Source organism: Carassius gibelio, chromosome B18 (genome assembly GCF_023724105.1).
Source record: "Carassius gibelio isolate Cgi1373 ecotype wild population from Czech Republic chromosome B18, carGib1.2-hapl.c, whole genome shotgun sequence".
Classification (NCBI taxonomy): Eukaryota; Metazoa; Chordata; class Actinopteri; order Cypriniformes; family Cyprinidae; genus Carassius; species Carassius gibelio.
Window position 1 is genome coordinate 1,408,306 of NC_068413.1, and position 18,100 is coordinate 1,426,405.

Sequence of the window (18,100 nt, forward strand, 5' to 3'; positions counted from 1 at the left end):
ACCTGAACCCAACACTAACAAGCCACATATATTTGATACTGCTGAACTGTATAAGGTTTCATTACCATTGAACACATCTTCCATTATAAAGCTATACAAGCAGTCCCGTCTAAAAATAATTCTACTGGTTAAGCCACTGTATCTACATCAACCAACACACAAAGAAGCAGATTAAAATGCCGTTTGGTGACACTAATGGTGTGGATATTATACATTACACCAATTTTGCAATTTCAGTAGCAGACCGCACAAATAATTTATGAGTTGGCAATAAAAAGTGTTTCTTGAGCAGCATATAAGAATTATTTCTGAAGACCATGTGACACAAGACTGGAGTAATGATGCTGACAATTCAGCTTTGATCACAGGAATAAATTATATTTACAATGTATTGTAGTAGGAAACAGTTTGAAATGATAGTAATGTTTTAAAATATTACTGTTTTTACTGCACCCAAAAAACAAAACAAAAATACATCCTTTGTGAGCATAAGCTTTAAAAAAAATCTAACATCTCAGTTAAAAATATGCATTCATGTACATACCAAACGATTTTCATCAAACACCTCCAGCAGCAGACGATGTTTTCTAGGATGCACCTGTGGGAGAAAACAAAAGACAAAGACTATACAGTGAATTCACTGTCACATATTTAAAATAAATGATGTCTCGTTGAGAATGAAGACAGACAGTCTGTTCATCCTCTATTCATAACTCTTGACTTTAGGTTTGTAAATGGTCCGTGACTCAGACAGTGCATCATTTAGCATTTCATGAAGTCGCCATCCTGGTATTTGTGCCAGTGGTCAGTATCACAAATAGGCCAGAACCTTTTATGCAATTGCCTGGATCTGGTTATGATTCATATAAAATATCAGGTACAATAGACTTTTTATTTATTTATTTTTTGCATAGAAAAACATGATATTTTACACACACACACACACACACACACACACATATATATATATATACAGCATGGTTCAAAAGTATGAAATCACATTACAAATCAGGGATTCTGTGCACGTGAAAACAGCAAAGGTTTAAGATTTTGATATTTTATGAAACAAAATACAGGTATGATGTATTAAGACTTTAGAAATGTATAAACAAAGAACAGTAAAGGTAAAATAAATACGTTCAGATTCTTCCGATTCTGCCTATTTCTAGATCACCATTCAAAAAATAAAAAAAAAACAAATAAGTAAGGATGACATTGATCAATGACTCAATGAAACTCAAAATTATCTTTTGTATCCTCTCAAATCTCGCCTAATATGAGCACAACTCATTTTCAGTCTTGATATAAAGCATTGATGAGCCTTCGTAACATCTTGAAATGATCTTAACACTGCTTCCAGAGAACCTTACATGCATCTCTCTGTCCTTTCTGAGAAAATGACTACAGACGTCTACAGAAGAGAAACGCACACCGAGTCAGTAACAGCTCGTCACAAGCCAGCAGGGAGAGCGGACAGAATGTAAGAGGCACACCGCATCTCAAATGCACCCCGAAACTCAACCCCTGACCTCTGACCCCAGAACATGTGACTGCACCTCTCTCTTTACATGCTGCCCTAATTTGAACAAATGTGATGATGTCAAACTGTAAAAAATCCATTGCATGGCTGTTGCATCCACCATAAACATCTCTTGGAAAAACTCCCTTAGAAACATCACTATTTTATATGCAAACTACATAAATGCAATACAAATACGAAGCCCTACAAATACGCAGAAGGTAATTCATTTCCCTGAACTTTGAAGAATTAAACCACATTTATCACTCGTTGTCTTTATTTATTTATTTTTTTGGCTGTTCACATTATAATCCATTAATATAAAAGGCAAAAATGGTTTTACAAAAACCCTTGAACTTTTAAACAGGCTTCCAGTGCTGCAATATGAGCAGCCCGTATTGTATAACGTTTTCTATTATTACCAAACACAATGACTGCATCTGTTTAATATTAGTTCACGAGAACACATTACTGGAATCACCATCTAAATGTGATGATGATGAACAGAGTTCAGTAAGTTTGAAACAAACTAAAGATGGCACGTGTGTGTGTATGTGTGTGTGTCTGGATAACGAAAACTAAAAAAAGGGAAAAAATATAAAAATATGTGAAATATAAAAATATATAAAAATAAAATATATTAAAAAATATATAAAAATATAATATATAAAAAAATACAAATATATTAATATAAATATAAAACATTTTTATATATAAATAAAAAATATATAAAATATATTATATAATTGTAATAAATAATTTTTACTATAAAAACAAAGCTTATGCTAAGGCTCATTAAAATCGCTGAATTATTATTATGATATTTAAGCTTTTTTTTGGTAGACATTTGTTTTGTAATTAAAAACGACTATGTATTTAAATGAATTTATTGCATTACAGTATTGAAAGGGATTTTTCACTACAAAAATATTTACTTTAAATCTCCCTGAAATTGTATTTAATATTTCAATAATTTAACAATAGACTGCATGTTCATGTTTTAATGTTAACAATCTTTTTCCATTTTTTTTTTTTTTTACATTTATTTATTTATTTATTTTTAAATATATTTATTTTAATGTTTCATTTGTGCGATTTAATTAATCATTAGCACTTACATACCCCAGTTAGGGAAATTCTGTCCTGGGCTACGGATTATATATATATATTTTTTTTTTTTCTCCTTTCTTTTTGGGGTGACTTTTTTTTTTGACAGGTAACAAAAACATGATCTCTGTAAACACCCATTCACTTACTCTGAAGAAGAATTCCTCATTCCACTTCGGATCCAAGGTCTAAAAGAAAGACAGAAACATAAAGAAATGTTTAAAATCTCCTGACAAAATGATGAATGGTGTAGTATAGAGTTTATAAACACACCTTTTTAATTGTTTTAGTCTGCAGACTGGTGATTTCTCCATTGACGGGGTCATAGAGAGAGATTCTCGTGTACGGATCACTGTGGATGAAAGGAAAACAAACTAATTTTTTAAAGGAAAAAGAGATGACATCGTTCAGCACAGATATCGATTGCATACTTAGAGCTGTGTTATTTAGGTCAAAGTGAGCTCTGCCGATCTATCTGTATCCTCAAGGACGCCCGGGACATCTGCTAACACTGCCATCTACTGTACCTCCCTGACTAAAGTCAACCAGGACATTTCTATCAACCTAAAGTTCAATGCAAGCAATGCATAATATGAATTATAAGCATGTGGCTGCTTGTAAATACCTTTGGCAAAAAACTGCAATGCAATTACAAACCAAAGCAAACCTAGATCTACTAAATGACTGTTAAGCTGAATCAATTTATAAAAAAAACACACATTTTAGTTCTGTAATGTGAAACAGGATACTAAACGAGAAAAAATTTTTTTTTAATGTGGGACATGATTTTCCCCACCTAGAACAGACTGATGATGAAAGTGGCCTTTCCATAGCATTTGCTGAACAAACATGCATAATAACACCAGAAATTGCATTTTAAGATAGTAAACAATTTATGCAATTCATGCTGACTTTATTAGTGGCATTCGTCCCTTGTAGTTATTCTTCAAAGAAGATTCAGCTAAAACGGAGAAGTTATAAACATCATGACGACTGAAATCCAATTAATTACCTGACTTTATACTGATCCACCCAAAATGTGACAATGAGTGAGAGTTGCATGATGTCAATAGAAAAAAACCCTGTGTACTATACAAGAAGTGAGCTGAGCTTTTAAAGAAAACACATTATTATTGATTATAATTAGTCGTCAACTGATATGGGCTTTTCAACGGCTGATATTTAAAATGCAATTTAATGCTGATTTACATATTATATAATGCACAAGATTGCTAAGTATTAATAATATTTATGTTTTGAAAAGCCAGTTTGTATATTAAGGACCAGTCAGCTTTACCGTCAAATGCCGACAGTTTTGGACGATTAATCCGCATTATATTGGTCATCATTTATGTGATAGTGTCCTTTTCATTGTATAATATCTGATATGCTGACCTGGCACCCAAAATGTCTTTCTTGGCCAACCCAATTCCAGCAATGACTTTCAACCTTAAGATTCTGGATTCATCCTGAAAAGAAAGCAAAAATATTCAGTAAGCCACATACACAAGAAATAAACATCAAGGATAATGTAATCGATAATTCTGCTCTATTTTCATTGGCATACTACTGCTTTCAAGAAAACAGACCAAAATATTGATTACATCATCCCGCATTAATACACATTTTGACCAATTAAATTAATCTGTTTAGGAGTTTATTTAGTGTGCTTTTAAGTGACCATATAGATGGTAACAAACATAACCAGATGTCTTCAAGACATGTTTATTGATTATATCTATAAAAAAAAGAGTGTCAAATATGATAGCAACACTCAAGAAAGAGCTACAAACAAGAAATATAAATAAATAATATATGCCTACGCGTGTGATCAAAAACACATGTAATGAACGTGTGATGTCATGCGGTGTGACGTCACGTAAGCCCTCGCGAGATACAGTTACTTGGATACAGTAGATGTTGCGCAATACTTCATTTGAGTCACAAGAAAATAATGAGAATTAAATAAATTGATTTTATCGGATTTTTTTTTTTTTAAATAAATGTTTTTTCAATCGCAAGAAAATACGGTGGTGGGTCAGTTATGTGCCACAATTAGAGACAAAATAACAAAATTAACGTACAGTTATCATAACATAAAGTGGGGCAGACCATCCTACAATAACCCACCGAGACAGTATCACCAGAGACAAATTATATCACACAAGAGCTGTAGACTCCCACCCAACTGCTGTTTATGCAATATAGCAGAATTTATGACTGATATGACAGCTGAAATAATTACCTCATCCGTCTGAAGTCCTCGAACCTCCGGGAGAAGCGCGGCCATGTTCATGTTTCGTGCCAGGATGCCAAACTGCGTCGAAACGAACGACCGGATGACACAAATAGATCCAAACTGTCAAAGAGTAGATCACGGTCTAACGGAAATTGTTTCCCCGGGATATGAGACGCGCGGAGAGGCGTTAACGTGAGCCTGTCAAATACATAGTAGAAACTACGCCGTTGGACATACTCTCGGCGCGCGCGTACCCGCCTCGACACGCCCCCGTGACGTCGATCACGCCCACTACGCTCTCGACCACGCCCCTTGTCTGCTGACGCTCTAACAACAGTGCTGAACCGTGCTGAACGTCTCTTTTGCTGACTTAAATATTAACAGCATGGATAGAATAGAATAGAATAGAATAGAATAGAATAGAATAGAATAGAATAGAATAGAATAGAATAGAATAGAATTAATTGTATTTGATATACTGAAAATGTGCTTTACTAATGGACATCGGACAGAGTTCCGTTTCAGCCAATAACGGCGAGGCATAGCTCACTCTTATCCAATGAAATTGTATTATTATGTAATCCCGCCCATTCACACGTTTCCTATTATTAGAGAAGTCGACTCATTTACATTTACATTTACATTTATTCATTTAGCAGACGCTTTTATACAAAGCGACTTACAAATGAGGACAGTGGAAGCAATCAAAAACAACAAAAAGAGCAATGCTATATAAGTGCTATAACAAGTCTCAGTTAGGTTAACACATTACACATAGCAAGGGCTTTTAAATAATATAATAAATAAAAAGAAAACTGATAGAATAGAAAAAGAATAGAGCGAGATAGTATTAGATACACACACACACACACAGAGAGAGAGAGAGAGACACACACACACACACACAAAGAGAGAGAGAGAGAGAGAGAGACACACACACACACATAATGCATGAACGAATACATATATATATATATATATATATATATATATATATATACATATACACACACACAGAGAGAGAGAGAGAGAGAGAGAGAGAGAGACAAACACACACACACATATATATATATATGTGTGTGTGTGTTTGTGTCTCTCTCTCTCTCTCTCTCTCTCTGTGTGTGTGTATATGTATATATATATATATGTATTCGTTCATGCATTATGTGTGTGTGTGTGTGTGTGTGTGTGTGTGTACTTTTTGTTGATTCCACTCTCCCTGCTTCTTTAACACAATGGAAGTCAAAAGATCTCAAAAGATCCTCAATCTTGATTTTTTTTAATTATCTACACAAACCACTAGATGGCACTATAATACTATATTATAGAACAGTAGTTCCCAACTCTGTTCCTGGAGACCCTCAAAACTACTTTACTTAACTTTCTCAAAAATATTTAGGATTTCTTATCTGACACAACCGTTTTTGGCTCTTGCAGTACTTTATGACAAACTGATGAGTTCATCTGATCCATATTTTGGCCTCAAGGAACAGGGCTGAAAGCCCATACCATGGTTCTCAACTTTTAAGTGGTATAATGAATATGTAATAACATTATAAATTTCTACGTTTTTTATGTCAAGCCATGTTTACTTATATACTGCTTTTTTGTTTCTTCATCAGATTTGGAGAAATGTAGCATTGCATCAGTGTCTCAGCAATGGATGTTCTGCAGTGAATGGGTGCCGTCAGAATGAGAGTCTCAATAATCCACAAGTAATCCACAGCACTCCAGTCCATCAGATAAAATCTAAAAACAAATCCATCATTAAGATATTATAACTTTAAACTATTGTCCACAATCCAAAATAACACTTCCTCCAGTGAAAAAGTCCATCTCCTGCCGTCTCTCACATCAAGTCATCTGGTAGAGGGTCTCATTCCCCACACTTTGCACAAGATGGGCATCACACACTATTTCAGTATGTGTAATGCACGAGAAGAGCTGGGACACGAGCCTAAACTGTATGACCTGGACGATGTTGTGCAATGGTTTCGAGGCAGAGGTCATGGGAAGAAGAGCAGCCAGTCATCAGTTAAGAAACTAATTTTAGATGTTGTTTTGGTGGTTGCATTTGCAGCAGTGGTGCTTTCCTGCTTTCTGGTTGTTAATTTCAGTTCTGTGCTTTAAGTGAGGTTTATATTGACCTGTTTGTTTATTTTTAAAACATGTTCATATGAATGTATACTGATGTGAAATGCTTCCTTCGAGAGTTCGGGGTGAACATATGCTTCTTCAAAACAATAAAATTATGTCTTTTCTGTTGAAAAAAAATGGTCACCAGAAAGACTGTATTTGCTGTATGTAATATGTTTTATTTTTCTTCAGTACAATTTATTATCAGTGTAACAAATTAATGCAAAATGCAATTTGAAAAAATTACAGGAATTTCACAAAACCTGATGATCGTGTTCTCCAGCATGATGTGAGATGATCTGAAGAGCATCTTGAGTTTCAGTGGAGGCAGAAAAATCTGACTGTCTGTACAAAGAGTAACAAGATCATCATTGTCCAACACAGTCTCCATTGTCACTTATTTACTTACATTAGTGACATAGAAACAGTGCACTTATTAATTATGCCTTTGCTTTAAATTACATCAATGCATTTTTATAATTAATACATTGCATACATTTTATCAATTCATGCTTTCTTGGAATTTAACCCATGACCTTGGCATTGCTAGTGTCATGTTAAACTGTTTGAGCTATCCTAAAACATCCAAAATCTTGAAAATGTATTTTTATTTTCAGCCGTACATGAATATCTATTCCAGATTTTCAGTTTAGAGTGTGTGAATATTATATGATATGTATAAAAATACATGGTATGAATGTATTGAAATGCAGGTTATGAATTATATTGCATAGACAAAATATCAAAACATTTCTCAAGTTCATCCATTCCTCAGGTGTACCTCACCATATACATATATACTTTTTTAGAGAACAAGTTACCTGGGAAACACAAGACAGGTAGATTTTACAAACAGTATATGGACTTGAACAAGAGTATTTATTTAGTACTCATTTTAGTCACCTAAGAATACAAACAATTCAGATGCATATAAAGGATTGCTTTAAAGTTTTTTTTTTTTTTTAGAGATGTTCAGTGTACTTTTTAATTATTTTCTGTGGGCTTGTCTATGTGGTTAAATCTTTAATCTGTCCCGCAGGATGAAAGTGGACACACATAGACTCTCCAAAGGACTTTTTTTCAGGATTCTGCTCCCCCTTGCTGAGTTGCTCTCTCTCTATCATTGTTTCGCTCCGGCATTAACCACATTCCAGAGCGCCGCAGCGCAGCCCGTCTCCCTCCGCGCATTCCTCTCACACAAACGAGTCCCGGATGAATCGTTGGATACACGCATTACTGTCCGTCTACGCGTTCAGCATCTCTCATGTTGATGCTAAATCATATGCGGAGAATTTTGAGAGAGCTGAAATAGCTGGAAAGGAGTTCGCATGAACATTTACGGAAAATCAAAACGAGAAAAATTCCTCCGCGAAGCGCGCCATTGACTGTAAAGACCTTTCAACTTTAAAAAAAAAAAAAAAAAAACTGAAATTGACAAACGTTCTCTTGAGTGGAAACTTTGTCACGACGACCGTATCGCCACAAAACGACATGCGGGGAGCGTGCATCGTGACGGAATGACGGCGAAGGACTAAGTAATCGCGAACAGGCAACGATGGCTCGCCCGAGGCGGCGTTTTTCCGCGTAAAATGCTGTTTGTGTTGTAGTTGACTAACGTTAGTGCTCCGCGCGCTCCCCCGACATGGATGGATATGACGAGGATCCGGCGAGCAAACTGATGGAAAACCTCTCCATATTTGACGTTTATCAAGACGGGATGTACGGGGAACCGAACCCCGATACAGCGAAAACTAAACGAATGAATGGCAGCTCCTCCGGGAACAAAGTCTACTGCGCGGCACCCGTGCGTTCCGTCAACGGGAACCGAGCCTCAGTGCCTCTGGATTTCTGTTCTCCGCAAAGGGACGCGGTTTATCCCGATCCCGACGCGTACTGCACCAAATCTGAAGTCGCCTTGCCGTGTTACAGCGGCGCGTCGGAGCGTCTCCGGAGATACACGCACGCGGAGGTGCAGGCGCACCGGTACAGCGCTGGATGCGCCTACGACGCGCTCGTTCTCGGGAAGCAGGTGAGGAGCAACAGCTTATGCATGGCCTCGAGCCCACGCTCCAGTCTGGCTTCGTCTCACTCGTCGCAAGACCAGAGCAAACACACCAGCCCGAGGTCGAGCATCAGCAGCCCGCGGTCCAGCCTGGTGTCACCGGGACAGGAGAAGTACTGTGAGGGGAACGGCGTGATCAGCCCTCGGTCGAGTTACGCCAGCACGGCCAGCGACACCAGCAAACACTCCAGCCCCCGAACCAGCCTCAACAGCTACGACTGCGGGAGCAAACCGAGCAGCAACCGAACCAGCGGCATCAGCATGGGCTACGACCAGCGGCACATCAGCCCCAGATCGAGCACCACGAGCCCGCGCTCCAGCTACTCACCCGCGGGGAACCACGAGCCGGAGAGCGGCGGGGTGCACGGCGTCCCCGTGACCAGCCCCCGGTCCAGCATCTGCTGTCAGGAAGCACGACCCGCGAACTGCGTGGTCAGTCCCCGCTCGAGCATCTCCAGCCACAGCTCCAGGAGTTCGCGGAGCTCTATGAGCGCGTATCCCGAGCTCCAGCACTCCATGCTGGGACCCGGTCTGCCGGAGGACGCGCTGCTGCTGCAGGACTTCACGGAGCCAAACGGCCTCCACAACAACCGCGTCCACCTCCAAGCGTTTCCCGAGCCTCAGCAGCAGAATTCAGACGTCAACATCGCGTTCAGCTACGGGAAGATGTGCACCGGGGGACAGCACTTAAAGCTGCCTTACCAGGTCACTCCATCCCGGGACAGCGGCCCCAGTCCGGCGGAGCGGCGCCTGGAGGCCCTCACCCTGGAGCTGGAGAAGGAGCTCGAGATGCACATGAAAAAGGAATATTTTGGTGAGTAGATAATGCAGGATCTTAATTTACTTCTAATTAGTTTAGTGCATATTACAGTTCTGGACAGATAAGAACATACCCTTTCATTTTTCCTTTGTGCCTTTTGCATAGACATAGAACTTGGTTTTGTATAAACATTTCCAGAATGGTTTGGTGGACACGCTCAAACCTAGTCCTGTCAAACGATTAATCGCAGTTAATCTCATCCAAAAAGATTTTGTTTATAGTATATACACACATACAGTATATATTTAGAAAATATTTGCATATATATATTAATATTCATATCATTTATATTATACAAAAATGTAATATATAAACATTTTTTTAATTAAATGCATTCATGCATGTGTTTATATATATATATATATATATATACAGCACATACATATATTATGTAAACACAATTTTATTTATTTTAGATGTGATTAATAACGGTTAATTACTTGACAGCACTTCTCAAACCCCATTTACTGGAGCCAGCAGCACAGAGCAGCCTTTGTGCTGAACTTATTAAAGTATCATTAGGGTGTGGGAAAACAGGTGTAAATCATGTTTTGTCAATGATTCAGTGTCTTTTCCAGACAAGAGGGTTTATACTTTGAGCACTGCTTTAATCACATTATCATTATTTATCTTTGAGCTGGTTAAATCATCATTCATCCAGACTTTTTCGCCTGAAGGCATCATGCAACAGACGTCAAATTCCCAAAATCTGGATCATCTCACAAGTCATGCTGCAACGTCCTATAGACTACAGTCAATGTCATTTCATTCTTCACATCATGCAGTTTTAATTCTTAACAAGGAGGGTTAATGGCTGTTGGGAGTTGATGATTTGCTTTTATGGGTATTTCTCCCAAATTAAGTTCCATAGGAGAATGACTTAACAACGGACACAGAAGGTAATAGCTAATCAACATCTTTTGATTATCCCGGATCAACATTACTGTCCAATAAATATAGATTTAACCCATTCATCACCCTTAAAACCTAATAATTTATTCCTAAATATGGGTGGATTTTGTTGGAATGAGTCTGTTTGTGTTTGTTTGTTTGTTGAGTGTGTTGTTTTGATAAAACACAAGGTTTGCACCCAACTCACAGGGTTTAAGTATGCAGCTTGGTGCCAACGACCACAAACTTTGGCTTGTGGTAACTGGCTCGTTTTGCTTCGTAACCAGCTGATTGGTTCTGGTCACCCCGGGGCCGCAGCGGTAGACCAATCACAATTAAGGCTGCTGGCATCCAAACTGGCACAGCCCAAAAAGGACATTGTAGTCGGAGAGCAGACAGACAAACAGGGCTCTTAGAGGCTTGTTTTTGGCCCGGACCTGGACGGAAAAAGGCAAGTCTTCAGAGAGTACATACTTTGTCTCCCGGTTTGAACGCCACTTCCTGCCAGTGTCTTTCCAAGGCTCGGACGTCAACAGAAATGTTCTTTAGAGGCATGCGAGCCTGTGTTTTTTTTCTTAGGGAAGTCCGAATTTTGTGATTTGGCTGGACTGGTGTTGGTTTAGTGGAGGAGAAATACAACAGCGGAGAAGATCAAATGTCTTAAAATCTCTTTAAACCTTAAAGTCATTACTTACTCACCCTCATGTCATTCCAAAGCTGAATGAGTTTATTTCGGCTGTTCAACACAAAGTAAATGTTTTGAAGAATGGAAACAGTGGAATGGAAACTAAACAGTTGCCGGTAGCCATTGACTTTCATAGTATGAGAAAAAAAAATACTATGGAAGTCAATGGCTACCGTCAACAGTTTTGTTTTTCAACATTCTTCAGAATATCTTTTTTTGTGTCGAGTACAGTAAAGAAAATCATTCAGCTTTGAAAGTCTTCATTTTTGAGTGAACTATCCTTTTAAAACTCCCATTTGACTTGAGTTAGCAGAATTTTACCTACATGTTTTTTTGAGGAATCCTCCGTGTGGGGTTTGTTCAGATCATTAAGCCTTGGTATGAGTAATAGTAACTGTGACGCTTGCTTAGTGAACAGCACAGTATTAATCTTTTCAAGTAACACAAGCTTTAGGTCTGTCTCTTTTGTCTCGTTGTTTGTGTCTTCATGCAACTGGGATTTGTTTCTGCTGCTGCCTGTAAACACATTTGCACTGGTTTAGTTGCAGAAAGTCTAGAGATGGAGGTATGAGTGTGTTTTCGCCTCTGAGGAGCAGGAGATGTTTTTTTACTGGATGCCGAACCCTGCACAATTACAAACCTTCTCAAATCTCAAAAATCAATCTTGCAGGGTATTCGTGATTTGTCTTTCTGTGCTTTTAAAGGGTTCGTTCAACTAAAAATGAAAAATCTGTCCCCTGCATTCACAATAAAAAGGATCAGAAATATATGACTTTGCTCTATGTTTAACTCCTAATTTAAACTCCTAATCTCAGCTGCATTCTCGTGGCATGTGAGAATTAATTAATTAATGACATTAAACCTACCAAACGCCTCCATGCACCATATCAAACATGCTTTGTGATATTTGAGAGCCACTAAAGAAGAAATCAATTTTGATTATAATGCACAGTTGGACTAGTTTTATACTACTTTTTCGAGCTCAAATGCCCATTGCATGTTTTTCTTATGTAAAACAACACTGGCAAGCATTGCATTCTGTGTTTCACAGCCAAAAATATATGGTAAATTAAAGCAAAACATTAATTTGGGGTGACTTGAGTATCTGTGACGACACAAGTTTAATTGTTTTTTAGTCATCTTTAAAAAAAAACATGAATAACCTTCTGTATGTTTAACTGAATGTGCACTTCATTACCATGCACCCTTCAGAGTGCTCACTTAAATTTTTCAGCCCGACAGAATAAGCTTGATTGGTTCTGAATTTTGGGTCTTAATTGTTTTATTTTAAAAGATTGCATTTTTTTTGGCTTTGCATTTAAATGTAATCACAAATAATGCAGGACTGTTTGAATTTGCGTTGATTCTGGTGAGCGATTAGGCTGTCGGTGGGGTGGCGCTTCAGCACCAGACTCTTGGCACGCAGCGTTTGTCTCTGCAGCCAGACGCAGCTGCTGGGGGTCAACACTGATCACCTGCTTAGAATAACAATCATCTCAGGCCGCACATGTGCACACAAACACGCACAGGACACAGAAACGTCCAAAAGTAGCTTTGCTTACATTTGGGTTTCTCAGAGTTAGGGCAGAATCGAACACCTTTCTTTTATCGCTCTGAAGAGCTGTGTTATTTGCCTGCTTTAGTGCTGAATCAGCTGACCTCTGACCTTTCGTGCATCCACACAGACACTCGGGATTCAGGATCTGGTTTAAAATAAACACAGAATGAGACTTTGCTCGCCGTCGTTTCTGTTTTTTTGGCCAAAAGTCTAGCGATGCATCATTTTGATTTGGTGCAAAAAAGTGAATTAAATCATCAATTTGGGTTCTTTTTTATGTTTAGGCCTAACTAGTCAACTTAAAAACATGTGATGTATGTAACATTTTCTTGATTCAAAAATTAGCAAAACTATCTGGTTAAAGAACGTTGACCTGAAGTGATTAACATTATAGAAATATAAAACAAATGCAGAAAAGATGCGTAAGATAATAACATATAAAGTTTGCACAAACTCACAAAATCCTATATAATCAGAAATATTGTAAATTAAGAAAAATGCTGAATATTTCTTAGCCAAAATGTAGAGATTCAGTTTTAGAGGTCAAAAGTTTAGGCAAATAAAACACAAAATGACTAACACCAGTATTTAGCTATTAATAATAATAATAATAAACTTTATATAGCAACTATCAACATTAAAATGCCGTTCAAAGTGCTTAACATAATCAGAAATTACGTCAGTTTCAACATAAAAAAACAAACATCAAATCTGTACAGTACATAGAATATGAAATAGCATGTTTGAAAAACAAACATCAATGAGGAAAAAGTAATAAACAACGACAACATGTATAAAATAAGTCACTAAAGATATTTAACAGTTAAAGCATCTTTCTGCCTGTCAGCATCACGTAAACATGAAATATCAAACATACAGGAGTATTTATTACAGGTTTTTTTTTTCATTCCACTGCACTGCTTATCCACTTTTTTTATGTTAATGTACTTGATAGACGTGTTTTGACTGATGCACTCACATCTTGCATCATTTGCAGCGTCTTGTGCACACGAAACATTACACTTAAATTAATCAATCAATCTGAAAAATCACCCGCCCGACCATCCCTCGTCCAAACTCAACCAATCTTTAGCCTTGTGTGAAATAAAGCTTGTTTCTGGAGCAGACTGAGTGAGCCGTTATCAGGATTTGTGGTTCACGGTGTGTACAGAGGAAGTGGTACCAGTGTGTATCAGGTCAGGGGAGTTCGTCTGGAGGAATCTCTCGCTGCTGTTCACAATACACCTTTATCCATTCTTCCAGTTATCTATATTTTTCAACGTGCTCAGTAAATGCCTGTTAAAGTGAGCATCTGCAGGTTGATTTCTCAAAACTGCACATTTTCAGAGATATTCGGACGATAACTGTGCACAGATATGTACTTAATGTCGTTTTAATTAGGGCTTGAATTCACAATTCAATTTGATTCTCACTCACAAGTTTGCGATTCGATTACTGATTCAGTATTGATTATTTTGGATATATATCAAGTGCAGTTCATGCAAAAAAAATAAAAAATCTCTCAACTAATGCAGTATAATATACATAGGAGTCAGTTGGTACTACATTACTAAAATTGTGAACTGATTTGTGCTATACTGCTTAAATTACATTACATTAATAATTAAGTTACAATTATTTAGTTTTTAGTAGAAGTAGAAATATTTAAATGGTGGCAATCGTAAAAACTTGGATGGATTTATTCAAACATAAAACATTAAAGAACAGTAAAAAATAATAATGAATGTGTTTTACGGTGCATATATTTAGCTAAATGCTCCTTTCTGCAGTTTATTTTTCTGACTAACAAGTTTATGGTCACTGAATATGTTTTCTGAGATAAATGTGATGTTACATGAATTGTTTGTTACATTAACGTCTTTGTGTGGCCGAATAACACTGACTGAGGATTGTAAAGTTGTACTCTTTCTTTAATTAACTTACCTTCGAATGCCAAAACGGTATTTATTGTTTGAATACTGCAATACAATTGACCTTTCACTCAAAGGTTGTTTAAAAACCGTCTCTTTCTTACCTTTTTAGAATCTGACGAACCTTTCACTACAAAGAATCTTTTGAGAAACAGAAAGGTTCTTCAGATGTTAAAGGTTCTTTATGGAACCATTTAGACAAAAAAGGTTCTTCATCGTGCAGCATCTTTATTTTTAAGAGAGTAGTGTAAATGTCTAACATTGTAACATTTGTTTAAGGCAAATTAGGTGCATTCATTCATTTATTTTAATACTGCTCTCATTAAAATTAACATGTAATAAAATTCATTAAAAAATATATAAACCTGTCTACTGAAAAAAAAAAATATATATTTAGGGTAATGATTGACATCTATATATTTTTACTTGAGCTAATGAAAAATACATAACTTACCCATAGCGTTGCATAAAAATCAATCCAATGTTTTGAAACGTTTTTTTTTTTTCAGTGTATGAAACGTGATCAGTAAGAAAAAAACATTGTTGAGACTCTGGCTTTAAAATGTATGGATTAAAAGCCAAATCAATGGCATCACTGCCATATTTTAAAGAAATGGCATATGCTTAATTTTACAAAAAAAAAAATTCATATGTGAAATTGGAAAACGGAATATGGAATTTGGAATATGTTGTCAAATGAGTTTAAAGTAATACATGATATAAAGACTTTTACATTGATGGTTAAGCACTAGCTCAAAATAAACCGAACCTGTATGCATATTATTTTATGGTTCTTTACTAGTTATTTATTGGGATTGGAAGAGTCTATAAAACTGAGGCATGTGTTCTTGTATTGTTTGCAATGTGTGAGGATTTGTTACATTAGTTTTTTTGGTACAGATGGTTACTTTATTATAATAATGTTGGTTATTTATATATATAATGGTTTTTTAGGGACAAGAGATGCACATTAGCCAATAATCTCTACTTGCAGTGCATTTTTTCCAGGCTTTGACAAAAATGTTTTTTTTTTTTTTTTTCAAAAACACACACCTGAATTGAAATTAAATATTAATATTACTTATAAAAGTATCTCAGTTGCACTAAAGTAACCCTGATTTGGTCGGCCGAGGAAGATGTTTGAGACCGAAACCTGAGCCGCTCTATAATGAGGATTAACAGACTGTGTTACAGTCAGATGAACGTGTTAATAAGTCACCGCTCGATTAGTTCTTGCTAACACTCACCTGGAAACTTGTTTTTCAGCTGCCGAGGTGAGTAAGTAAGTGTGGCATTAACGGTTGAGATTTCGCCATTTCACAACAAAAAGGAATGTTCTATAGAACGCGACAGTCCTTTATATGTAAGTTTAGTTATTTTGCATCTCACGCAGTCTTGCTGGAGCTTTTGTCAGGTAGTCTAATTGTTTATCCAGCTATTGAAAAACTGATAATAAATGCTGCTAATAAAAAACAAGATGGACAATGATAAGACGTGGTTACAGCTGATAGACTAACCTACAGAACAACTGAACGGAAAACAATGACACTGTTGAAAGACTAGTGCTGTTAATATTAAAGATTAATGATTAATCATAGTTTATTTTGAATTACTTTATAAAAAAGTGCCACAGTGATGCTCTTGTTTTGTTTTGTGTTCTAAATTCAGCACAGCCTTTCCTTTACAGCGGAGCACAACAACAACAACAAAACTCATCTTAACCTATTTTGATGGAGTTTATTTATTATTTATATTTTATATTACTTCGTGTATTATTTGTTATTATTTTTGTTTATATAGTTTATATTATTTATGATCTTATATCTGAATTATTTATACTTTTATTTTTGTTTTGTATTATTATATTCAATTAAAAAAAAAAATTGAAAATAATTAAAATTATTAAAAATTAAATTAAAAAAATTATAGTTTTTTTATTATATGATTATTATTTTATTTTTATATGTAGTTCATATTTAAAATATTATTATATTATTTTTATTTTTTATTTATATTTTTTATAAAAAAATGACCTTTTTTCATAAATTATTTTATTTATTTTCAGTTTTTCTGGAAAGTTCAGGGAAATTAATTAGTTAAAAAAAAAAAGCTTTAGGCCTAAAAGTTCAATAAAAGCATAATGTTTCCAAAGTAATCATGATCTCAGTATCAACCAAAATAATCCTGATTTTTTTTTGTTGCAATATTTGATTAACCCTATTTTTGCTGTCTCTGGTTCTCTGGGGTGTCTAGTGTCTGATTTGGTGTGCAGTTGTGGAGGTTTATACACCACACCGATGTAGATAAATCCAGCCCCTGACGGGACAAACACGATTAGATCAGAAGTGCTGGATTCTGGTACATGAAATTCCCTCTCGACGACTCTATAATTATCTCGATGAGTTAACCGTGAAGTCACCGAGAGCTTATCTGATGAGTGTTTCTGTTCTAGAGCCTGTTATCACATGCACAAACTGGTTTTATGTTAATTGGGCTTTTAAACGAGTTTTTCTTAAATCACCGAGTGCTGAATTACACTCAGTGAGATGTGAGATTTAAAACACACTGTTGGGAGATTGATGAGCGATGTGTCATGTTCGCCGTCGTTCATGGCCGTCTCTGGGGTGATGTTGTGTCCTGTCTGACCATCTCTAGGTGTTGACCGTGGCCGCGGTGAGGAATGTGACCCCTGCGGAGGACGACATGTGCGTGAGGCATTAGTGCTGCTGACTCACTCTCCCATGATGCCGAGCACTTGATCCATAACAAGACTGACTGATGAACTTTTGAACTTCAAATCAACTAATCACTATGATAGGGCACTTTGATTTTTCTCTCAATGTTTTATTCTTACCAAATTCTGTTTTAGCAAGTCTAATTAATTGAATCTATAAAACAACTTAATTTATTCAAATTTATTCTTAAAATAGTTTTGTGATTTTTCTTTTCCTTTTTTTCAGAAATTCTGTGTTATGGATTTAAAATTTTCCGGTTATCAAATGAAAGAGAATAAAACATTAATTCCATTAGATTTTTTATTTATTATGTTATTATTCTTAAATGAAATTAAAGTTGAATAATTTTAGTCGCAGTACTAATAGTGATATATTTCTGGCACAGTATCTTCAAGTTAAACCAAACTTTTATTTTGA

General features: G+C 36.2%; 2 protein-coding genes across 2 annotated transcripts in view; one reads left to right on the forward strand and one right to left on the reverse strand.

The window, feature by feature from the left end:
* Positions 1 to 5,142, reverse strand: part of LOC127977641 (E3 ubiquitin-protein ligase NEDD4-like) — a 29,206-nt gene extending 24,064 nt beyond the window's left edge. The window contains exons 1-5 of the mRNA XM_052582627.1: positions 4,872 to 5,142; positions 4,022 to 4,095; positions 2,900 to 2,978; positions 2,776 to 2,814; positions 545 to 598 (exon numbers count right to left, since the gene is read on the reverse strand). Coding sequence (XP_052438587.1) covers positions 545 to 598; positions 2,776 to 2,814; positions 2,900 to 2,978; positions 4,022 to 4,095; positions 4,872 to 4,922 — 297 coding nt within the window. The 5' untranslated portion in view covers positions 4,923 to 5,142. The remainder of the gene's footprint in view (positions 1 to 544; positions 599 to 2,775; positions 2,815 to 2,899; positions 2,979 to 4,021; positions 4,096 to 4,871) is intronic.
* Positions 5,143 to 8,204: 3,062 nt separating this feature from the next.
* LOC127977665 (Wilms tumor protein 1-interacting protein homolog) overlaps positions 8,205 to 18,100 on the forward strand; it is a 28,952-nt gene continuing 19,056 nt past the window's right edge. The window contains exon 1 of the mRNA XM_052582649.1: positions 8,205 to 9,877. Coding sequence (XP_052438609.1) covers positions 8,644 to 9,877 — 1,234 coding nt within the window. The 5' untranslated portion in view covers positions 8,205 to 8,643. The remainder of the gene's footprint in view (positions 9,878 to 18,100) is intronic.